Here is a 17,436-nt window from a genome sequence, read left to right on the forward strand (position 1 = left end):
AAGGAAATTGGGTGCCGTACGAATTGAAGCCGAGAGATGTTGAACGGCGTTTGTTTGCTTGTGAACAGCTGCTTGAAAGGCAAAGACGGAAGGGATTTTTGCATCGCATTGTGACTGGGGACGAAAAATGAGTTCCTTACGATAACCCCAAACGCAGAAAATCATGGGAAGTTCCCGGCCATGCTTCCACGTCGACAGCCAAACCGAATATTCACGGCTCCAAGATCATGCTCTGTATTTGGTGGGACCAGCTCGGCGTAGTGTATTATGAGCTGTTAAAACCGACTGAAACAATCACAGGCGATCGGTATCGAACGCAATTGATGCGTTTGAGCCGAGCATTGAAAGACAAACGGCCGCAATACAACGAGAGACACGATAAAGTGATTTTGCAGCATGACAATGCTCGACCCCATGTTGCAAAAGTGGTCAAGACATACTTGGAAACGTTGAAATGGGAAGTCCTATCTCACCCGCCGTATTCTCCAGACGTTGCTCCCTCTGACTATCACTTGTTTCGATCAATGGCACACGGCCTGGCTGACTAGCACTTCCGGTCTTATGAAGAAGTAAAAAATTGGATCGATTCGTGGATCGCCTCAAAAGATGACCAGTTTTTTCGACGCGGGATTCGTACGCTGCCCGAAAGATAGGAGAAAGTAGTGGCCAGCGATGGACAATACTTTGAATCATAAATGTATAACCAGTTTTTTACAATAAAGCCTCGAATTTCGGAAAAAAACGGCGAAAATAAAGTTGTACACCTAATACATGTGCAGATACATATATTGTCAAGATCTAGATCTATGGGGAAGAAAGCTTATGGATTCGTCGATTATTTCGAATTTGCTCGATTTTCGTCACAAATTTACTTTCAAGTTATGCCGGCAGGCTCTGTCTGCGGAACGCGCACTCGATTGCTACAACATTCTAATCGAAGCTGTTGCCAATCTATTGGCATAGTAGCCTACTCTCTTAAAGTGAATCAGTGAATAGTCACTGATATCAATTATAAATATAACACTGAGCACTTTCAGTGCAACACTTATAACTGCAAATCAGTGTATATTTACTGTTCTCAGTGATGTTTCACTGATTTAAAATATAAAACATTATACATAATAAAAAAGACGATTATTATACACCTGAAAATATAACTCGACAATTTAGAGGGAAGAATTCATTCTAAATGAGTGAAAAATCATTCAAATTCGAATGACTTAAAAGTCACTCTGCTTTCTAAATAAAATTCAAAATTGCAAAAAGCGGTAGTATTTTCTTTTGAAGTGATAGTGAAAATATTGTCACGCAAAATTGCAAAAATAAATACTTTACTTCAGCTTACAATGGATCCTGAATGCATATGAGTGAATATTTCAATCAATTAGTCGCGAATTCAAGGTATTCAATCACTCTATTTTTCGAAAGAAATTACACTTCAAGAAATTTAGAGAGTATTTGCAAAATTTTTCGGAATGGAATTTCATTCGAAACGAACAAAAAATGGCTAAATAGCGCTACGCGCGCACTATTTAGCATCTTTATCATTACAATAACCTTTTAAATTACTTTATAAAATTACCTTATTCTTACCCTTATTTTTACCTAAATAATATGCTTCTCTCTTTGTCTGCCCTTTCTTTTTCCTCTTTCTCCTCTAATCTTCTATTCTCTATTCTTCTATTCTTATAATTTATATCTCTTCTTATTCTTTTCCTCATGAGCTAATCAACGCGATGACAGTTATTTGCCTGATAATTTGACAGGCGCAAGCGACACGAACCAAACCCACATGAAGTGAGCTAAGCGAGAGAACCAATCAGCATCGCGGAAAAGTGGCAACAATTAAATCTCTTACATGCCTTTTTTTTAGAGTGGAAAGAGAGTATATTTTGCTTATTAGGAATACTAATCAGATCAGTGCGAACCTCCGTGTGTATGTGGTCCCACACAGCGGGCAGTGTTCCCGGCTCCCTGGTGACGTTGTAATGCTTCTCGATGCCGTACAACAATTCCTCCTTCAGACTTCGCGCGAGGTGTTCCCTGAACACGAACGCCAGGGTGCCCAGCATGAACTCGGCGAGGAACATGAGTATCACCAGGCTGAAATACTGCAACAGCAGCAACGAGCACGATTAGAATACGCGATAAGAATTCGCGTGCGCGACTCAATAATAACAAGTCCGAAAGAATCAAGGCGGTCGGAATAATCAACGCGGCTTGTGTATGCGGCGCGTGCACGCGCTTATGCCTCCTTTTGCCGGGCACGTTTTTACAATGGGTCACGTTGTACCAACCGTGATCAGCATGCATCTCGACTGGAACCACGCGCCGCAACATCCGAAGAAGGCGATGACGAATGTGACGCATCCCGCGGCGAGCAGCAACGAGTCCGCCGATGCGAAGCTGTACTGCGGCACCAAGGTCGCGTATCCGGAATAAGCCAGTCGCAGCCAAAGGCCCGCACCCAAAATTCCGCAAGCGCATAACTGTAAAACAAATTGTGCGTATCAGTCCGGGCGTAACACGCGCGTCGTAACATGTGCTCTTTCCCATCCGACTCTTGACGGACAGATCCGCTCTCTGACGCACTTGTAGCGACTTAATACGCTCGCTACTACGATTCATTCGGGAAACCGTCCCCACAGACCACTCTCTGTGTCCTTTCGTTATGTAACAATGTAAAACAGACTTAATTTGTTCATATGAACGTAAAATAAAAAACAATCGCCGTCGCACATACGCGACGCTGGTCTCTTCTGCACTGAAGGGAAAAATTTGTTTATGTAAGTAAAATTATGTAAGTTATTTGCGGTGTCAATTATTTCTTCATATTTTTTTAATAGAAAAGTAGTAATAAAAATATACATATAAAATCGTTATCACTGACACTGTATATAGTAACATCTACTAAAACAATTATTCACGCGACTATAATTCTTTCACTACACTGAGAGAAAAATATAGTTGCTTTCGTCAACTATACTTTTTTCGTGATTTTAACCAGAAAAATAATTAGAAGAACCATTTTTCTAATAATACTTACTAAAACAATGGTTTGTCTAACTATTTTTATGCTTAAAATAAAAAAAGAGTGTAGTTGACGGCAAAGGCAACTATATTTTTCTTTCAGTGTATACGATTATAGTTCCGAATATCAAATTTGCAAATTTTTTCTCAGTACACTAAGAGAAAAATATTACTAATGTTGCTGGAATTATTGCAATTTTTTGCATCAATTATTTCTTTTTGTTGTCTTAACATAAAAATAATAGTATTTCAATATGTATCACATAAGATTATTATCACTAACACTATTATGATACTATCGTGATATCGACCCTTACTATAAAAATGATTTTTCTGACTAAAAATCTTTTACTATATGCAATTATATATGAAAATTAGATTATATATGAAAATTATTTTCTCAATGTGAAAAACCGGTGCGTCATACATGTAAATTTTTCTCAGTACACTGAGAGAAAAATATTACTAGTGTCACTAAAATTATTATAATTTTTTGCGTCAACTATTTTTTCTTGTTGTCTTAATATAAAAATAATAATATCTCAATATGTATCATATAAGATTATTATCACTAACACTATTGTGATACTATCATGATATCGACCCTTACTATAAAAATGATTTTTCTGACTAAAAATCTTTTATTATATGCAATTATGTATGAAAATTACGTATTATCTTCTCAATGTGAAAGACCGATGCGTCACACACGTATGACGCTGATAGGAATCGTATTAAATATCAACGAATTGTTATCATTCTCTCCCCACATAAAGATTAGCTGGTCGGAAACATTTCATTCTCGTTCGTTAATCACCCGTCGCTCTAATCCACGATGTTCGCAATTAAGAGCATCGGGGAGATCCTTATCGCCCGCCGTCCGCGGCACGCGAGTTCACTGGGTCAATGTCGTGTTCTTTTCATTCGACTTGACTCGCGATAACGCGAGCCCCTCGGCATAGAGAAAGCGCTTAGATCGTAGAGAAGGCGCGTCTGTGCGAGAAACCGACGGTGTGAACCATAGATTGTAAGTTAAAAAGCATCGCGCGCGGATTTCCGAGTCATTAATGAGAGAGGAAAATCGGACGGCTAACTTTGAACGACCTTCGAGATTCGTTCCACGTACGACGAGTGCAACGAGCGCAAAGAGAGAATCCTTGAAAGAAAAAAAAGTGAAAAAATCGGAAAATTTTTATTATCGGTACATATTAGGAAAATTGCAAAATAAAGTAGAGGTAAGATAAATGTCCCAATGCCCGGACATAATTCCTGACACTCTTATTATTTTGAATATTTCTCTAAATATTTCATCTTTCAACGTACACTAAATATAAATATTAAATGTATGTATACCAATATGTATGTATTGTACGTTGAAAGTTGAAATATTCATATTCAAATATAAAAATAAAAACAATGTCCGGAGATTGGTACATGTCCGGGCATTAGTACATTTACCTTAGATGATAGATGAAATAAAATAAAGTAGAAGGAATTTTATACAATGTGATATGGGAGCAAGTTAGTGAAACAAATATATTTGATATTTGTGATATTGTAGGATATATTTGATATAAAGATTGCGTGATATTAGAATAAAAATATTAGTGGGAAAAGAGAAGTAGTAAGAGAGAAACATGGAAGGATAATTGTGGCTAAGGATATTTTTCTAAACCAAATCTTCTTGGCTGAAGTAATAAATGTATATATATTATCGGTATATATTTGTTCGAATAATAATAATCCAACTCAAGATATCTCGGAAGCGAAGTCGCGCGATGTCGTTTTGCGAAGGTCGGCGAAGTGCGTTGAACGTCAATTCGGTCGCCCGGATACATGTATAACGGAGAATCGGCTTGTCGTTCACCTGCTAAGTTATTTGCAAATAGAGAAAGAGAAAAAGGGAGAGGGAGAGAAGGAGAGAGACTCGGGGTCCACATCGGAGGCAGTAGAATTTCTGAGAGCATTGGTAGATATAACTCGCTGCAATCAGCCAGTGACTATTGTCGGGCATTAAAATTATAGTGGACAGTGGCGTAGCCAGGGAGGGGGGGCTGAGGGGATTGCAGCCCCCCTCCGAAATTAATTTTCTGGGTTACGCTAAGTGTGAGAAAAATTGTTTCGAATGATCTTTTTTGTCAAAAATAAAAAGTACAGCCCTTTCCGAAACTTTTTTCTGGCTACGCCACTGATAGTGGACTAAAATAATAGTATGCAATCAATAAGCAAAATTAATAAATCGTTACATCTCTAGTAGAAAAATTGTCCAAACATTGTACAATAATAGCATCAATAATAGCACTAAATAAAGTTAATTTTGCGATCATTGCACTAAGATGATTCATCAAAACGCAGAAAGATTTTGAATCAGAATATAAAATTTTTAAATGAAATTTGTCCAAAATTAGACCAAATCTAATTCAGGATATTTGTTCATTATTGCAACTCATTTCAATATTAAGAAACAAAATATTTCCTAACATTTCTCACAATATAATAAGATGTTTGAAATGTCAGCAGCATTTTCGGACAAAACATTTTAATTGAGATTATTAAATTAATTAAAAACTTGATTTAATTGATAATACTCTGATTAATAATTAATTTCATTAATTGATTAAATCATTCGTGATTACATACATAACACAATTAATTAATCTTAATTTTTGGTTTACCAGTTATCGGTTAACCAGTTATTTAAGCCAATTAAAATTTCCATCGATTAATGCCCAACATTGTCAGCGACAAGAAGCCGAGTCGTGCACGGAAAAAAAGATTGAATTAACCAAATCTGGTCGAATATGAACGATCCAAAAATTGCGATTGAAGTAACCCGAATTCTGTTTAAGTCAACCAAAAATCTTGTTAACTTAAACAGAATTCGGGTTACTTCAATTGGAATTTCTGGATCGTTCATATTCGACCAGATATTTGATTAATTCAACCAAACCTTTTTCTCAACTGAATGCTGATCACATCCACCTAATTCATCCAAGTGGAGTCAGATAAATTGAAACTGCATGGTCCAGCTGCAACGTATCTCTCGTAATCGAGTCCGAGATGACACGCTGATAAATGCACCGCCGATAAACATACCGCTTTACGACTTGTACGTACACGTGTCGAGTGCTTAAGGGGACTGGAGGGTCAGATTGCCTGAAAATCGTGCTTGTTCTTTCACAATTTTTTATGACAAACTGAATGAATATGCGAAAGTGTTATTTTGACGTGTATTTATACAACATATAAAGAAAAGAAAAATATAATTTTGATAATCAAATACTCGATATAAGTGTATGGTGTATGCAGTTAAAATATATCTTGTTTTTCTTTTCAAGGTCATTTTGCAGTAATATCTTGACTCTCAATCGTTTAATTAAGCTGAATTTTAAGGTAGAAAATTTCTTAAGCTTGTCGTTATCGTGTGAACCACTATAATAGAAACTGAGTAAAAGTTAACAAAATTGCAAGTATTTTAATGGAATATTATTAAATTTTCAGTTCTTTTATAATAAAAAAATTAATATTTCAAAATTAAATATTTTCACGAGTTTATCAGTGGTTCACACGATAACGACAAGCTTAAAGGAATTTTCTACCTAAAATTCAGCTTAATTGAATCACCAAGAGTCAAGATATTACTGCAAAATGACGACCTTGAAAAAAAAAACGAAATATATTTTAACTATATGTACCATACACTTATATTGAATATTTGATCATCAAAATTATATTTTTCTTCTCTTTATGTGTTGTATAATTACACGTCAATATAACACTTTCGCGTATTCATTCAGTTTGTCATAAAGACTTGTGAAACAACAAGCATGATTTTCAGGCAATCTGACTCTTTAATCCCCTTAACGCGAAACGTCCGCGGAACGTCGCGAGCGGAGAAACAACGGCAGTAATTTCTAAATTGCAACCCGCACGCCGCGGCATGATTAGCAAATGAATGCACTGTTACGCGACCCCGATAGCTAATTGTACAAAAGCATGTCCGTACTTTCTAATTACTGCCGATGATGCGTGCACAAACGAACGGTACGCGGCGAGAGAAGCGTTATGTAACGCGCAGCGTAATCGCCGCCGAATATCCTCGCTATCGACACGCACATGTCCTTCCATCTTGTTCTAATTCTACTTTTGCAACCTTGACACACACATTCATATCTTTCATATCAGTCAACAAATTTTTAATTGAATATATAATCTTTTTTTTATATATTATTACCAGTTTTTTTTAATGGCAAGCCTTCGAATAATTTGGTGAGTCACTTTATGTGCCAGATAGCTACAAATCATTTTGAGATTATCTCGAATATGTTTAGAACGTTCTAGGACAACCTCAGAGTATTCTGAACACATTGCGAATGATTTTGGGGCGTGTTGTGCACTGAGAAAAAAATACTTGAAAATTTATTTGTAGGACAAAAATTTATTTCACAGAAACAAATTTTATTTCTCAGAAATATACTTTATATCACGGAAATAAATTTTATATTATACAAATAAATTTCCAGTTGTCTTTTCCTCAGTGTGCTATGTAGGTGCACAAACTACTTTTTTAAAGAAAAAAAAAACACTTAAGAGTCCTAAAAGATTTAAAATAATTTTAAATTAATATTACCATGTACTTCTATAATCCTATCCTAATATTCTGACGATATTAGTGTCAGCCAAAAAACCTGACTGAGTCGATAATCATACCTTTTTTTATTATTTATTCCCCTATAGTTGTAAAGATAGTTATCTATCTAATTTATGCTTCTCGCGTCGCGACTTCTAATATTATTGAAATATTAACATAAGATTGTAGATGCACGCAGGCATATTAAGTGAAAATTATTTCATACTTTTTAAGATTTTAAAAACGACTTATTTTTGTAAAAACGTTTTTTATTTCGTACTTTTTAGTTATTTACTAAAAGTCCGTTTTTTTTAAGTCGGTAGAAGTTTTTCTTTAATTCGGTTAAAAATAAGAGTTTTGTCTAATATTTTTAGATATTCTCGGATTTCCAATGGAATTAACTAATTTCCAGGTCACCTGTAGAAAACCAGGTAATATGACACTAACCTGAGAACAACTAACAAAAACGTTTATCTCGATATCTTTAGCGGCTCGTGAGTTATGAAAAAGCACACAAGCAAATACGTACATACATGACAAACTGAGAACCTCCTTTTTCTGATGTCAGTCATTGTCATCAATTGTCAGTTATCATTTTGTCGTCAAAAGGTATCAAAACATTTTTATCTAACTAGCCGCGCGCCATATGGTGTACCTACGACTGTCTTAGAAGATACGCGTATTGCCTCAAGAATACATAATGTGAAGCAATTAGACATGACTAATAATGACCAGTCTACGACAAGTGTACAAAGATGCGCGCGCGCAAAGATACACGCACACACACACACGTACTGCGCGTACGTGCGGAAAAAAGAAAGACAGAAAAATACGAGGAACACGCACGTGTACACACTTTGTACTACCAGTTACACACAGCGCGTATATAACTCGGAGCGAAGTGGCATGACGCTTTATCGTTGCCTTAAGCGTCATCTACAATGAGAACTTAAGCCGTAACCCCTGTGTTGGGATTCTGTAACTCGTTATTGGAGTTAACGACAGTTTCATTATCATTGCGCAGTTTTTCTACGATATACAAAAGCTGCGCAACGATAACGAAACTGTCGTTAACTCCAATAACAAGTTACAGAATAGGGCTACTGGTCTACATTCAGTGATTTAAACCTTAAGCCCGATATTTTAATCCCATGTATTTCCGTTCTAAAGCGTTTCTTAAAAGATGGGAATTGGTCAACTTGCTTAAAGCTTAGAGATTGAGACTTAGAGCAGCGCGGGAAATGTTTTAAAACGAAAATACGTCACGGTTTAGAGGTTGAAACATTGGGCTTAAGGCTTAAATCACCGAAAGTAGACCAGGGGTAAGACTTAAGGGGATGCTGAAGCTGTAAACTTTACCGACAGAACACTGACCAACGGTTACACAGAATTACAAATGCTTTTATGCAATGAAAGTATGTGCAAAAATTAATAAGAGCATTGTTCGATATGTAGCGAAAACGAACAAAAAATTTTTAATATAAAATCTCAAGCTATCAGCGTAATATTTGTCTAATCCAAAAGTTCCGCGGCTTGTATACTGAAAGTATGGATGTTCCAAACAGAAAAATTTTGCTCTACCTTCGCATTTGGAAGCTTAAAAATATCGAAAAAGTTTGCAGAAAGATTTCTACACATATATGGTTAAGTTTTCCGTTAAATATGGTAAACAAAGCAACACACATTCATATATATACAAGAAATACGAAAAGGATAGCGTGATTATGTTAATGACGATCGTCACTGCATTATTGAAATTGTTCGAGTTCGTCATCTACTCCAGTATCCCCTTAAGCTTTAAGCCCTAAGAAATTGGCCAATCACAGTCGATTATTCTTCTTATAATTGATTGTGATTGGTCAACTTCTTAGGGCTTAAAGCTCAAATTTTACTGCTTAAGTTCTCATTGTAGACGACGCTTTAGGTACCGTAAGTTCATAACTCATAGAGCAACGGGTTCAACGCCCTATTTAAGGCGTCTCATCGTCTCGTCAACGACGCGCAGACATCGCGCACGGACGGATTTCAAGTGGGACAATAAAGTTCGCGAGGCGGAGGGGCGCGGAGGGGAGACGCGGAATGCGGCGCGAATTACAAAAGCGCGTCGATTTAAACGGCGACCCCGCGTGGGTCGACCGTCGTTACTGTTCGTCGCCGTCTATTGTCTCATTTCTGTCATACTCGAGCGATTGAGGCCGCGCGTCACACGTGCGTGTAACGCATCGTGTTTACACGAATATTGTGTGCTAACGAAACCTCCGTCGTTTGGGACGTTCCCATGTGAGCGCGCTCCTTTTTGGACAGCGCGCGCGCGCGCAGATGAGACAAGCTTGTTAACCCATTTGCATCAAAAGCGGATATGTCCGTTCATTTCGCTTGGCCATTATCATGATAGCGGATAATCACGATTTCTTACTGAAGAGAATGGATGGATGAATTTTATATATACACGCACACATACACATACATACATATATACCTTAAAATTTTCTTTTCTCAGATTAGAAAGAAGTCTTTTTTTAGAGAAAAACATTTTGTAGAAAAAAACTTTTTTATTTAAAAAAAAGTTTTTCTTTCTAGGAGAAAAAAAGTTTTTTTCTTTTTAGAAAAAAAATGTCTTCTTTTTTTCTCTTTAGACCTTAGCATTTTTTTTTACGTGAAACGCGTAATGAAATGGATATATATATATATATATATATATATATATATATATATATAAATATATAAAATCACGTGTTTGTGATCTGTTTCATTATGCGTTTCACGTCAAAAAAAAATGCTAAGGTCTAAAGAGGAAAAAAGAAGACTTTTTTTCAAAAAAGAAAAAAACTTTTTCTCCTAGAAAGAAAAACTTCTTTTTTTAAATAAAAAAGTTTTTTTCTACAAAAAAGTTTTTCTTTAAAAAAAGACCTTTCTAATCTGACAAAAGAAAATTTTAAGGTCTAAGGAAGAAAGAAAAAAGTTTTTTTTTAAAGAGAGCTTCTTTGTCTAGAAGAAAAAGATTCTTTCTTTAAAAAGAAAAAAACTTCTTTTTCCAAAGAGAGAAATCTTCTTCTAAAGGTTTCTTTTTGCAGAAAGTTTCTGTTTTTCTCTTTTTTAGGAGTTTTCTTTTCGTTTCTCTTTTCCTAAAAAGAGGAGAGAAGTGATATATTTTCCAAACCACCTAATAATGCAAATGGATCGAATATATAATAAGTACAATACATACCCAGATCAAAACGTTGAGGGAACAAAATACGTGCCTGATGCACGTGTATCCTGTGCGGCCCATGACTTGATCCTTCATTAGATCCTCACACCGACGGGGCTGGCGATGTTCCCTGGAAAACGTAGAGAAACGTGACAGCGACGTGATCCCTTTTCCTGCGTAAACGCGAGGTCAGAAGCGATATGTATTCCCGTCATATCCGGCGCGTTGCGCGGCCGAATGCAACGAGAGTCGGGAGCAAGGAGAAAAAAGAGAACCACTTTTTAAATGTACGTAAAGCAGCAGCGACACACGATTACAATGATTTCGGAATCTATCCTCTCTCTCTCTCTCTAGCGATCGCTCGCAAACTCGTTAGTCTCACATCAACTTGCGTGGCAACTTTCGCCTTCTATCGAACGTTGCGAAGGTGTTTCCGGTTCTTCTCTCTTTTGTCACGAGTATTATTCGTATAATTATCACTGATAACGAACCCACCGTGCGCATCAGCGCGAGAGTCTGCTCGTGGTGCGCATCACGGATCACCAGGAAATACTACGTCTACCGTTCGAGAAGCTCTTTGAAGAGGATAGATCACGCCAGGAGAGGAGGAAGGGGAAAACTCCACCAGAGGGAGAGAGTGAGAGACGACGATGAGGAGGAGAAGGAGGAGGGGGAGGAGGAAGATGAGGACGAGGAGGAGAAGGAGCGATGAAGATGGGGGAGGATGAAGACGAAGAGATCGACGTGCTGGCTAGGCGAGCGCGAGCTGTGAATTCCGCTGGAACGGAACGTCGACGAGGAGGATCCGGAGGATCGTCCCGGCTCACTGACTGCCGATCGATCCGATCGACCGGACAATCCTCATCGGGTGAGGATCCGTTCCGGTATGTCCGGGATCGAGCCGACGCGCGACTGGCTGTCCGGCCTCTTCTGGGCCTTCTAGGTCCCCTAACGGGACAGCAACAACCGCGCGCCGAGGCCGCTCACCTACAACGCGCGCGATCGAGATCTCGATCGCGTAGATCGCGCCGACGAGGTGGAGGTAGAGGAGGTGACACCCACGGTGAAGAGACTCAGAGCTCGCGCCGTGCACTCGATCGTACGTCACTTTTCCCGTAGGCAGCCCTCGCAGCCGTGACGGAAGATATCCTCAAGGTCGTCGCGGGAATAGTACGTGTGAACGCCGACGGGAAACTCAAATTGACTACAATGAGAGAAGCAATACCTAAAAAATGAATAATGTTTATTCAGTGGATACTCTCTAATAATACCGATTTCAAAAGGAGATTCTTAGCTTATCCTGTGTGTGGTTTGCTCGTACGTTTGCTCATAACTCGAGAACCGTTAGAGATATTGCGATGAGACTTTTTGTAACTAGTTCAGTGTGTTATTTGCATAATTCTCAAATTAACGTCATTATCTGCTTTTATCTAGGTCGTCTGGAAATTCCATTACTTTCTTGAAAATCTGAACACATTTAGAGATACAAGACTTTTATTTTTAACCGACTTCAGAAACAAACTTTCAATATACTCAAAACAATATCCTTGCAGTTATATAACGAAAATTATATAGACATGATAGAAATTAGCTAGCATAAATAAATTACTAAGTTTACTATTAATTACTAAGTTTACTATAAAACCGTGATATCGCGTATGTTTTGTATTTAATTTATATAGATGACTATATAAAGATGATTATATAAATTATTTATATAGAAATAAAATTTATATCCGAATTATTTAAAATTTAAAAAAAGTCTCTCTGTAACGCACATTCAGATTAAAGTTTGTCACATATCTTACAAAAATTAACTGTGGTAAACAAAAAAAATTAGCGACGAGACAAACGAATTCACATCTACCTAAATTTGCTTACAAATATTATTAGAATATATTGTGCTATTATAAATTCTATCTATTACAGAACATTTTTTAGTAAAAAACAACGATACATTTTAATTGTAAAATTTATCAAAAAAACAGTAGAAATAGTCGATTTTGCCAATTTATTCCGGTAGTCAACTAGTTTCGTCTTCTCTGCATGGTAAAATGAACTTTTCTAAGATTTATCATGAATATATTTTAAGAATATTACCAACAAAATATTCTTTGTTGAATACAACTATTATTTAATAAAAGAAAGAAGATAAATCAAGTAACCGCTTTTCTTAACAGTACATGGAAAAAAAGATTTGGTTGAATTAACCAAATATCTGGTCGAGTATGAACGATCTAGAAATTGCGATTGAAGTAACCCGAATTCTATTTAAGTCAACCAAAAATCTTGTTAACTTAAACAGAAGTCGGGTTACTTTAATAGGAATTTTTGGATCGTTCATATTCGACCAGATGTTTAGTTAATTCAGCCAAACCTTTTTTCCGTATAGAATAATATTTTCTTCAACAGGTGCGATGTGTACCTGGCACATATACAACGATTATATAAATAATTAAAATAATTATAATAATTATACTCTGCATAATTGATTGATTTTGCACGATTGATTAATTTTGATTATCGATTTGCCAATTATTTTAGTCAAAGAGAAGTTTAATCGATTAATACCCAACAATGCTTTTCAAAAAAAATAATTCTCCCAACTTCGCTAGAATCGTTCCGAGATCGATGTACACGCGAGATCTCTTTTGTTCTAAAGATTTCACCTTTAAAACTTTCGATCGCCGATCTCTCTGTTTCTTTTTCGATACGTTTCTTTTTATCTTTCAAGATAAAGCCCTTTTTCCGTTCCTATCGCGAGTCATTCGATCGCATTAACGCTTCCTACGCACTTCACTTCCCATGTGACGTAATCAAGGGTAGAAGCTCGCGCTTGTGCGCTCGACAAAAATATCTTTCATCTATCTGCAATCTTGTTCGCGACGAGTTATGTAAATGCGATATTTACAATCGAACGAGACGATGTTGAGTAGAAAACGCCGCTTGCGATTCTTTTTCCCATAGATCGCGCGAGCATTGTCGGTTAGTCTCACGCCTTCTCTGCTGGAAACTTTCGCTCCATCGATCGTTAAACAAAATCGCCGGGTCGCTCGCGATGCCTCCTAATTAACATAATTAGCGACACGAACGATTTGGCGAATGAATGAGGCGAGAAATCAGACTCTTTCTCCTCGGGCATTCGCGCTGAAGTAGCCGGCGTCAAAAGGAGAAACGTTAAACTTGCAGTTGATAGAACAGCACCGGTAGCAATGCGAACGCGCACTAACAATATGCCACTCTTATTAATCTATTAAGGCCCAAGAGAAAATCGCTAAGGATAGGCTTTCAAAAATCATCTAAATTAGGGCGAAACGTCGAAATTTGTTAAAAAGTGAAAAAAAATGTGTTGGATTTCAAAATTCAATATGTCGGCCCGAAAATTTGAAATTTTGACCTATTTGAATGAAAATCCGTATAGGGGGGGGGGAGGAAGGTTCACTGAGTATAAATATGCACTTCTTTTTTCAAAATTCGTAATGGCGGATCCAATATGGCCGCCCAAAAATGCGAAAATTTGATATAGTTTTGTTATTTGGCGAAAAATCCAACCAAATTATAAGCTACCTTTCGAAGGTATTTTGGGACAAAACATCATACTTTAGCAGACTGTAGAAGAAAAATGGTTTTTTTACTTTAAAAATCAATATAGCGGCCAAAAATTTTTAATTTTGTTTTATTTCAATGAAAGTACGTTTTGAAAAATTTTCAAAAAATAAGTGCATATTCATACTCAGCGAACCCAAAACCCTCCCTATACGGATTTTCACTCAAATAGGCCAAAATTTCAAATTTTCGGGCCGACATATTGGTCCGCCATCTTGAATTTTTAAATTCAACACAAATTTTTTTTCACTTTTTAACAAATTTCGATGTTTTACCCTAATTTAGATGGTTTTTGAAAGCCTATCCTTAGTGGTTTTCTCTTGGGCCTTAATGGGTTAATGTACAGAAGATAATTTAGTATTCGCTTAAAATTGATGTACTCAAATTAACAATCTTTGTTTTATATATAAGCAACAATATAGAATTTTGTTAAAAGCTTCTTAAATCTTGAATTTCAACATTACAATTTTATTTGCGTATTATAATAATTTCATAAGAAATACAGTATGATTATATTTCAATGATAATGATGTCTTCTTTCGACATTCAAAAGCATCATATTCTCAATCCAATATTTTGCGCTTTTTATTAAGGACTTATATGACTCTAACAAGAATAAAAATTAGGTAAAATTTGAGAAGTTATAAAAAGTTATAAATTAACATATGAATTTTTTAAACAAAACAAAATTCATATTCCTATTAATTTACAAATTTTTCTAACTTCCCAAATTTTATCTAATTTTTACTTTTATAGTCCATTGAAATTATTTTTACAACAATAATAATAATAATAACAGAATAATAAGAACAGAGGCTTTTCTTTTCATTGAATTACATAAAATGCATTCTTGCAAGTAACTCACTTTCGTTTAACGCCACGCAATCTCATTTTAAGATTGACATGTCAAAAGTAAAGATATTTTTCTAACAAGAATTTTCTTTTCTTCTGTGTAGCGTATCACAAATAAAACAGTCTGTGCATAGCACAGCTTATGCACAGACATTGCAGTTTAATAATTCCTCGATATCGATACTTTTCAAGCGTGAGGAAGGGTGACGGGGCGAGAGGGGAAGACAAAGTACTGTTTCGCGACAAGCATCCGAGAGTCGACGGAAAATCTGTTATCAGCTTGTCGCGCGGTTAACGCGTTCCCTGCTTCTACTTGACGCAACGAGAGAGCTGTTATCAGAATTGAATAATATTGATTCGCCTTATCAAGCGTCAGCTATGCGCGCTCTCACGCAGAACTCCACCCACTGTCGTAATATTCACGGCACTTGTCGCGAACACTAGCCCGCCGTTTAATAAGGCTGTTCGCGGGGATCGAACCGATAGAATGGGCAGAGTGAGAGGGAGGGAGAGAGCGCGGGTGGATGAAAAAGTCGATGAAAAAAGGAAAAAAAGGAACCGAAACGAACGCGAGCCTAACGGAAGAATGTCGTCCAGCGATCGAGTCGCTCGAGAACTTTCGAGAAATCGACCCGAATATTCAATTCGAGGTATTACATTGAGAGAACAAAGTATCTAAGAAATGAAAATTCATTATTCGGTGGATACTAATAACATATTTACTTTTATATACCTGCATTGAGAAAAAATGTTTCTCAAATGAGAAAACACACATTTTCCTAAAACCGTAGTCTCTCACGAAGAAAGGAATTATTTACTCTGTTTAAATAAGAGAATTTAGCTTGAGTAAATATGCTATTAGTAACCGCTGAATAAACATTTTTCTAATTTTTTCTTTCACACTTTTGAGCCGATAGGAAATATTTATTCGGCAGGTCTTAAAAACATATTTACTTGTGCTTATATGCGTATTCATAGACTGAGAAAAAAATTGTTTTTCACGTAAAGGAATATATATTTTGCTGAGACCATAGCTTCTCACGAGAAAAAGAAATTATTTGTTTCACTTAAATTATTTGTTCTACTTAAATAACAGAATTTATATTTAAGTAAATACGTTATCACACGCACAATATCCGCCGCATAAATATCTTTTTTCTTTCCAGATATTTTTTCTTCCAAGCCGATGAAAAATATTTATTCAGTGGGTGCTATTAACATTATTATTCTCTCATATTAATATATTCTCATAACGAGGAAAGATTTTTTCAAATAGGAAATATACATTTTCTCAAAACCATAGCTTTTCCTAAAAGTTACTTATTCTATTTAATAATTATTATAATAAGATAATTTAAATTTAATGAAAACAAAAGAATATTTAGATTTGAATAAATACATGTTATTAGTACGCACCCAACAAATGTATATCATTTCTTAAATATTTTTGCTCTCATCATAGAGAATATCTCCCTGTTAGGAAGGTGTTTCTCTTTTAGTGAAAAATTTATATACGAACGTTCGCTTCACCTTCGATGCAGTCTCCTTCACCTCGCGATTAGCCGCTAAGAACACGATGACATTTACAACGTGTAACAGAGTAACAGAGGGTGCGGAACGAAGGTAGCTCTCTCCCTATCACGGTGTTTCAGCGCGAAGTATATTTATACGCGCCTCGAAGTGCGCTCTTTATTTTTATCTCGACTGGCTGTGTTACATTATTATAGAAATTCCGATATCTGTGTGACATTAAGTCTCTCCTTTTCTCTCAAGCAGCGCGGTCGCCGCGTTCGTCGCAGACCTTCGGATATAATTATATTCTATGTAACTATCTCAATGAGATGAAAAATGCGCCCCACAAGGCGCGGACACACATGTCGCACGAAGGAATTAATCGGCAGCCGAGATCAATTTCGGCGGGCTAAATGAAAGGCTGCGTGAAAATAATGTACGTCGAGGAGAGTGCGAAGGGGCATACAAACGGTCCCCCTGCCTCGACTTCCTGCCAATTGCGGACAATTTGTGATCATCTATGATCACCCCGCTCCCGTCGCCGTCCGTTGCCGCGTGAAACGCGCTGTGGACGGTGCCTAAATGTTAACGCGGCTCTGTTTTCCACACCGTCTTT

At 36.7% G+C, this 17,436-nt stretch overlaps 1 protein-coding gene across 4 annotated transcripts in view; it reads right to left on the minus strand.

Annotated features, from left to right (window-relative positions):
- The window catches only part of LOC116845063 (tetraspanin-9), a 31,265-nt gene that overhangs the window by 2,296 nt on the left and 11,533 nt on the right, over positions 1-17,436 (minus strand). The window contains exons 1-4 of one of the 4 annotated variants that reach the window (XM_032817332.1): positions 11,838-11,984; positions 10,869-10,980; positions 2,298-2,489; positions 1,929-2,111 (exon numbers count right to left, since the gene is read on the minus strand). In XM_032817332.1, the coding sequence (XP_032673223.1) occupies positions 1,929-2,111; positions 2,298-2,489; positions 10,869-10,946 (453 nt within the window). In that variant the 5' untranslated portion in view covers positions 10,947-10,980; positions 11,838-11,984. Of the gene's footprint in view, positions 1-1,928; positions 2,112-2,297; positions 2,490-10,868; positions 10,981-11,341; positions 11,497-11,837; positions 11,985-17,436 lie in introns of those variants that run through there. The other 3 variants (XM_032817330.1, XM_032817333.1, XM_032817331.1) reach the window with 3 other exon arrangements.

The sequence above is a fragment of the Odontomachus brunneus genome, unplaced genomic scaffold (assembly GCF_010583005.1).
Source record: "Odontomachus brunneus isolate Ranch 3 - 2012 unplaced genomic scaffold, Obru_v1 Obru_scaffold_049, whole genome shotgun sequence".
Classification (NCBI taxonomy): Eukaryota; Metazoa; Arthropoda; class Insecta; order Hymenoptera; family Formicidae; genus Odontomachus; species Odontomachus brunneus.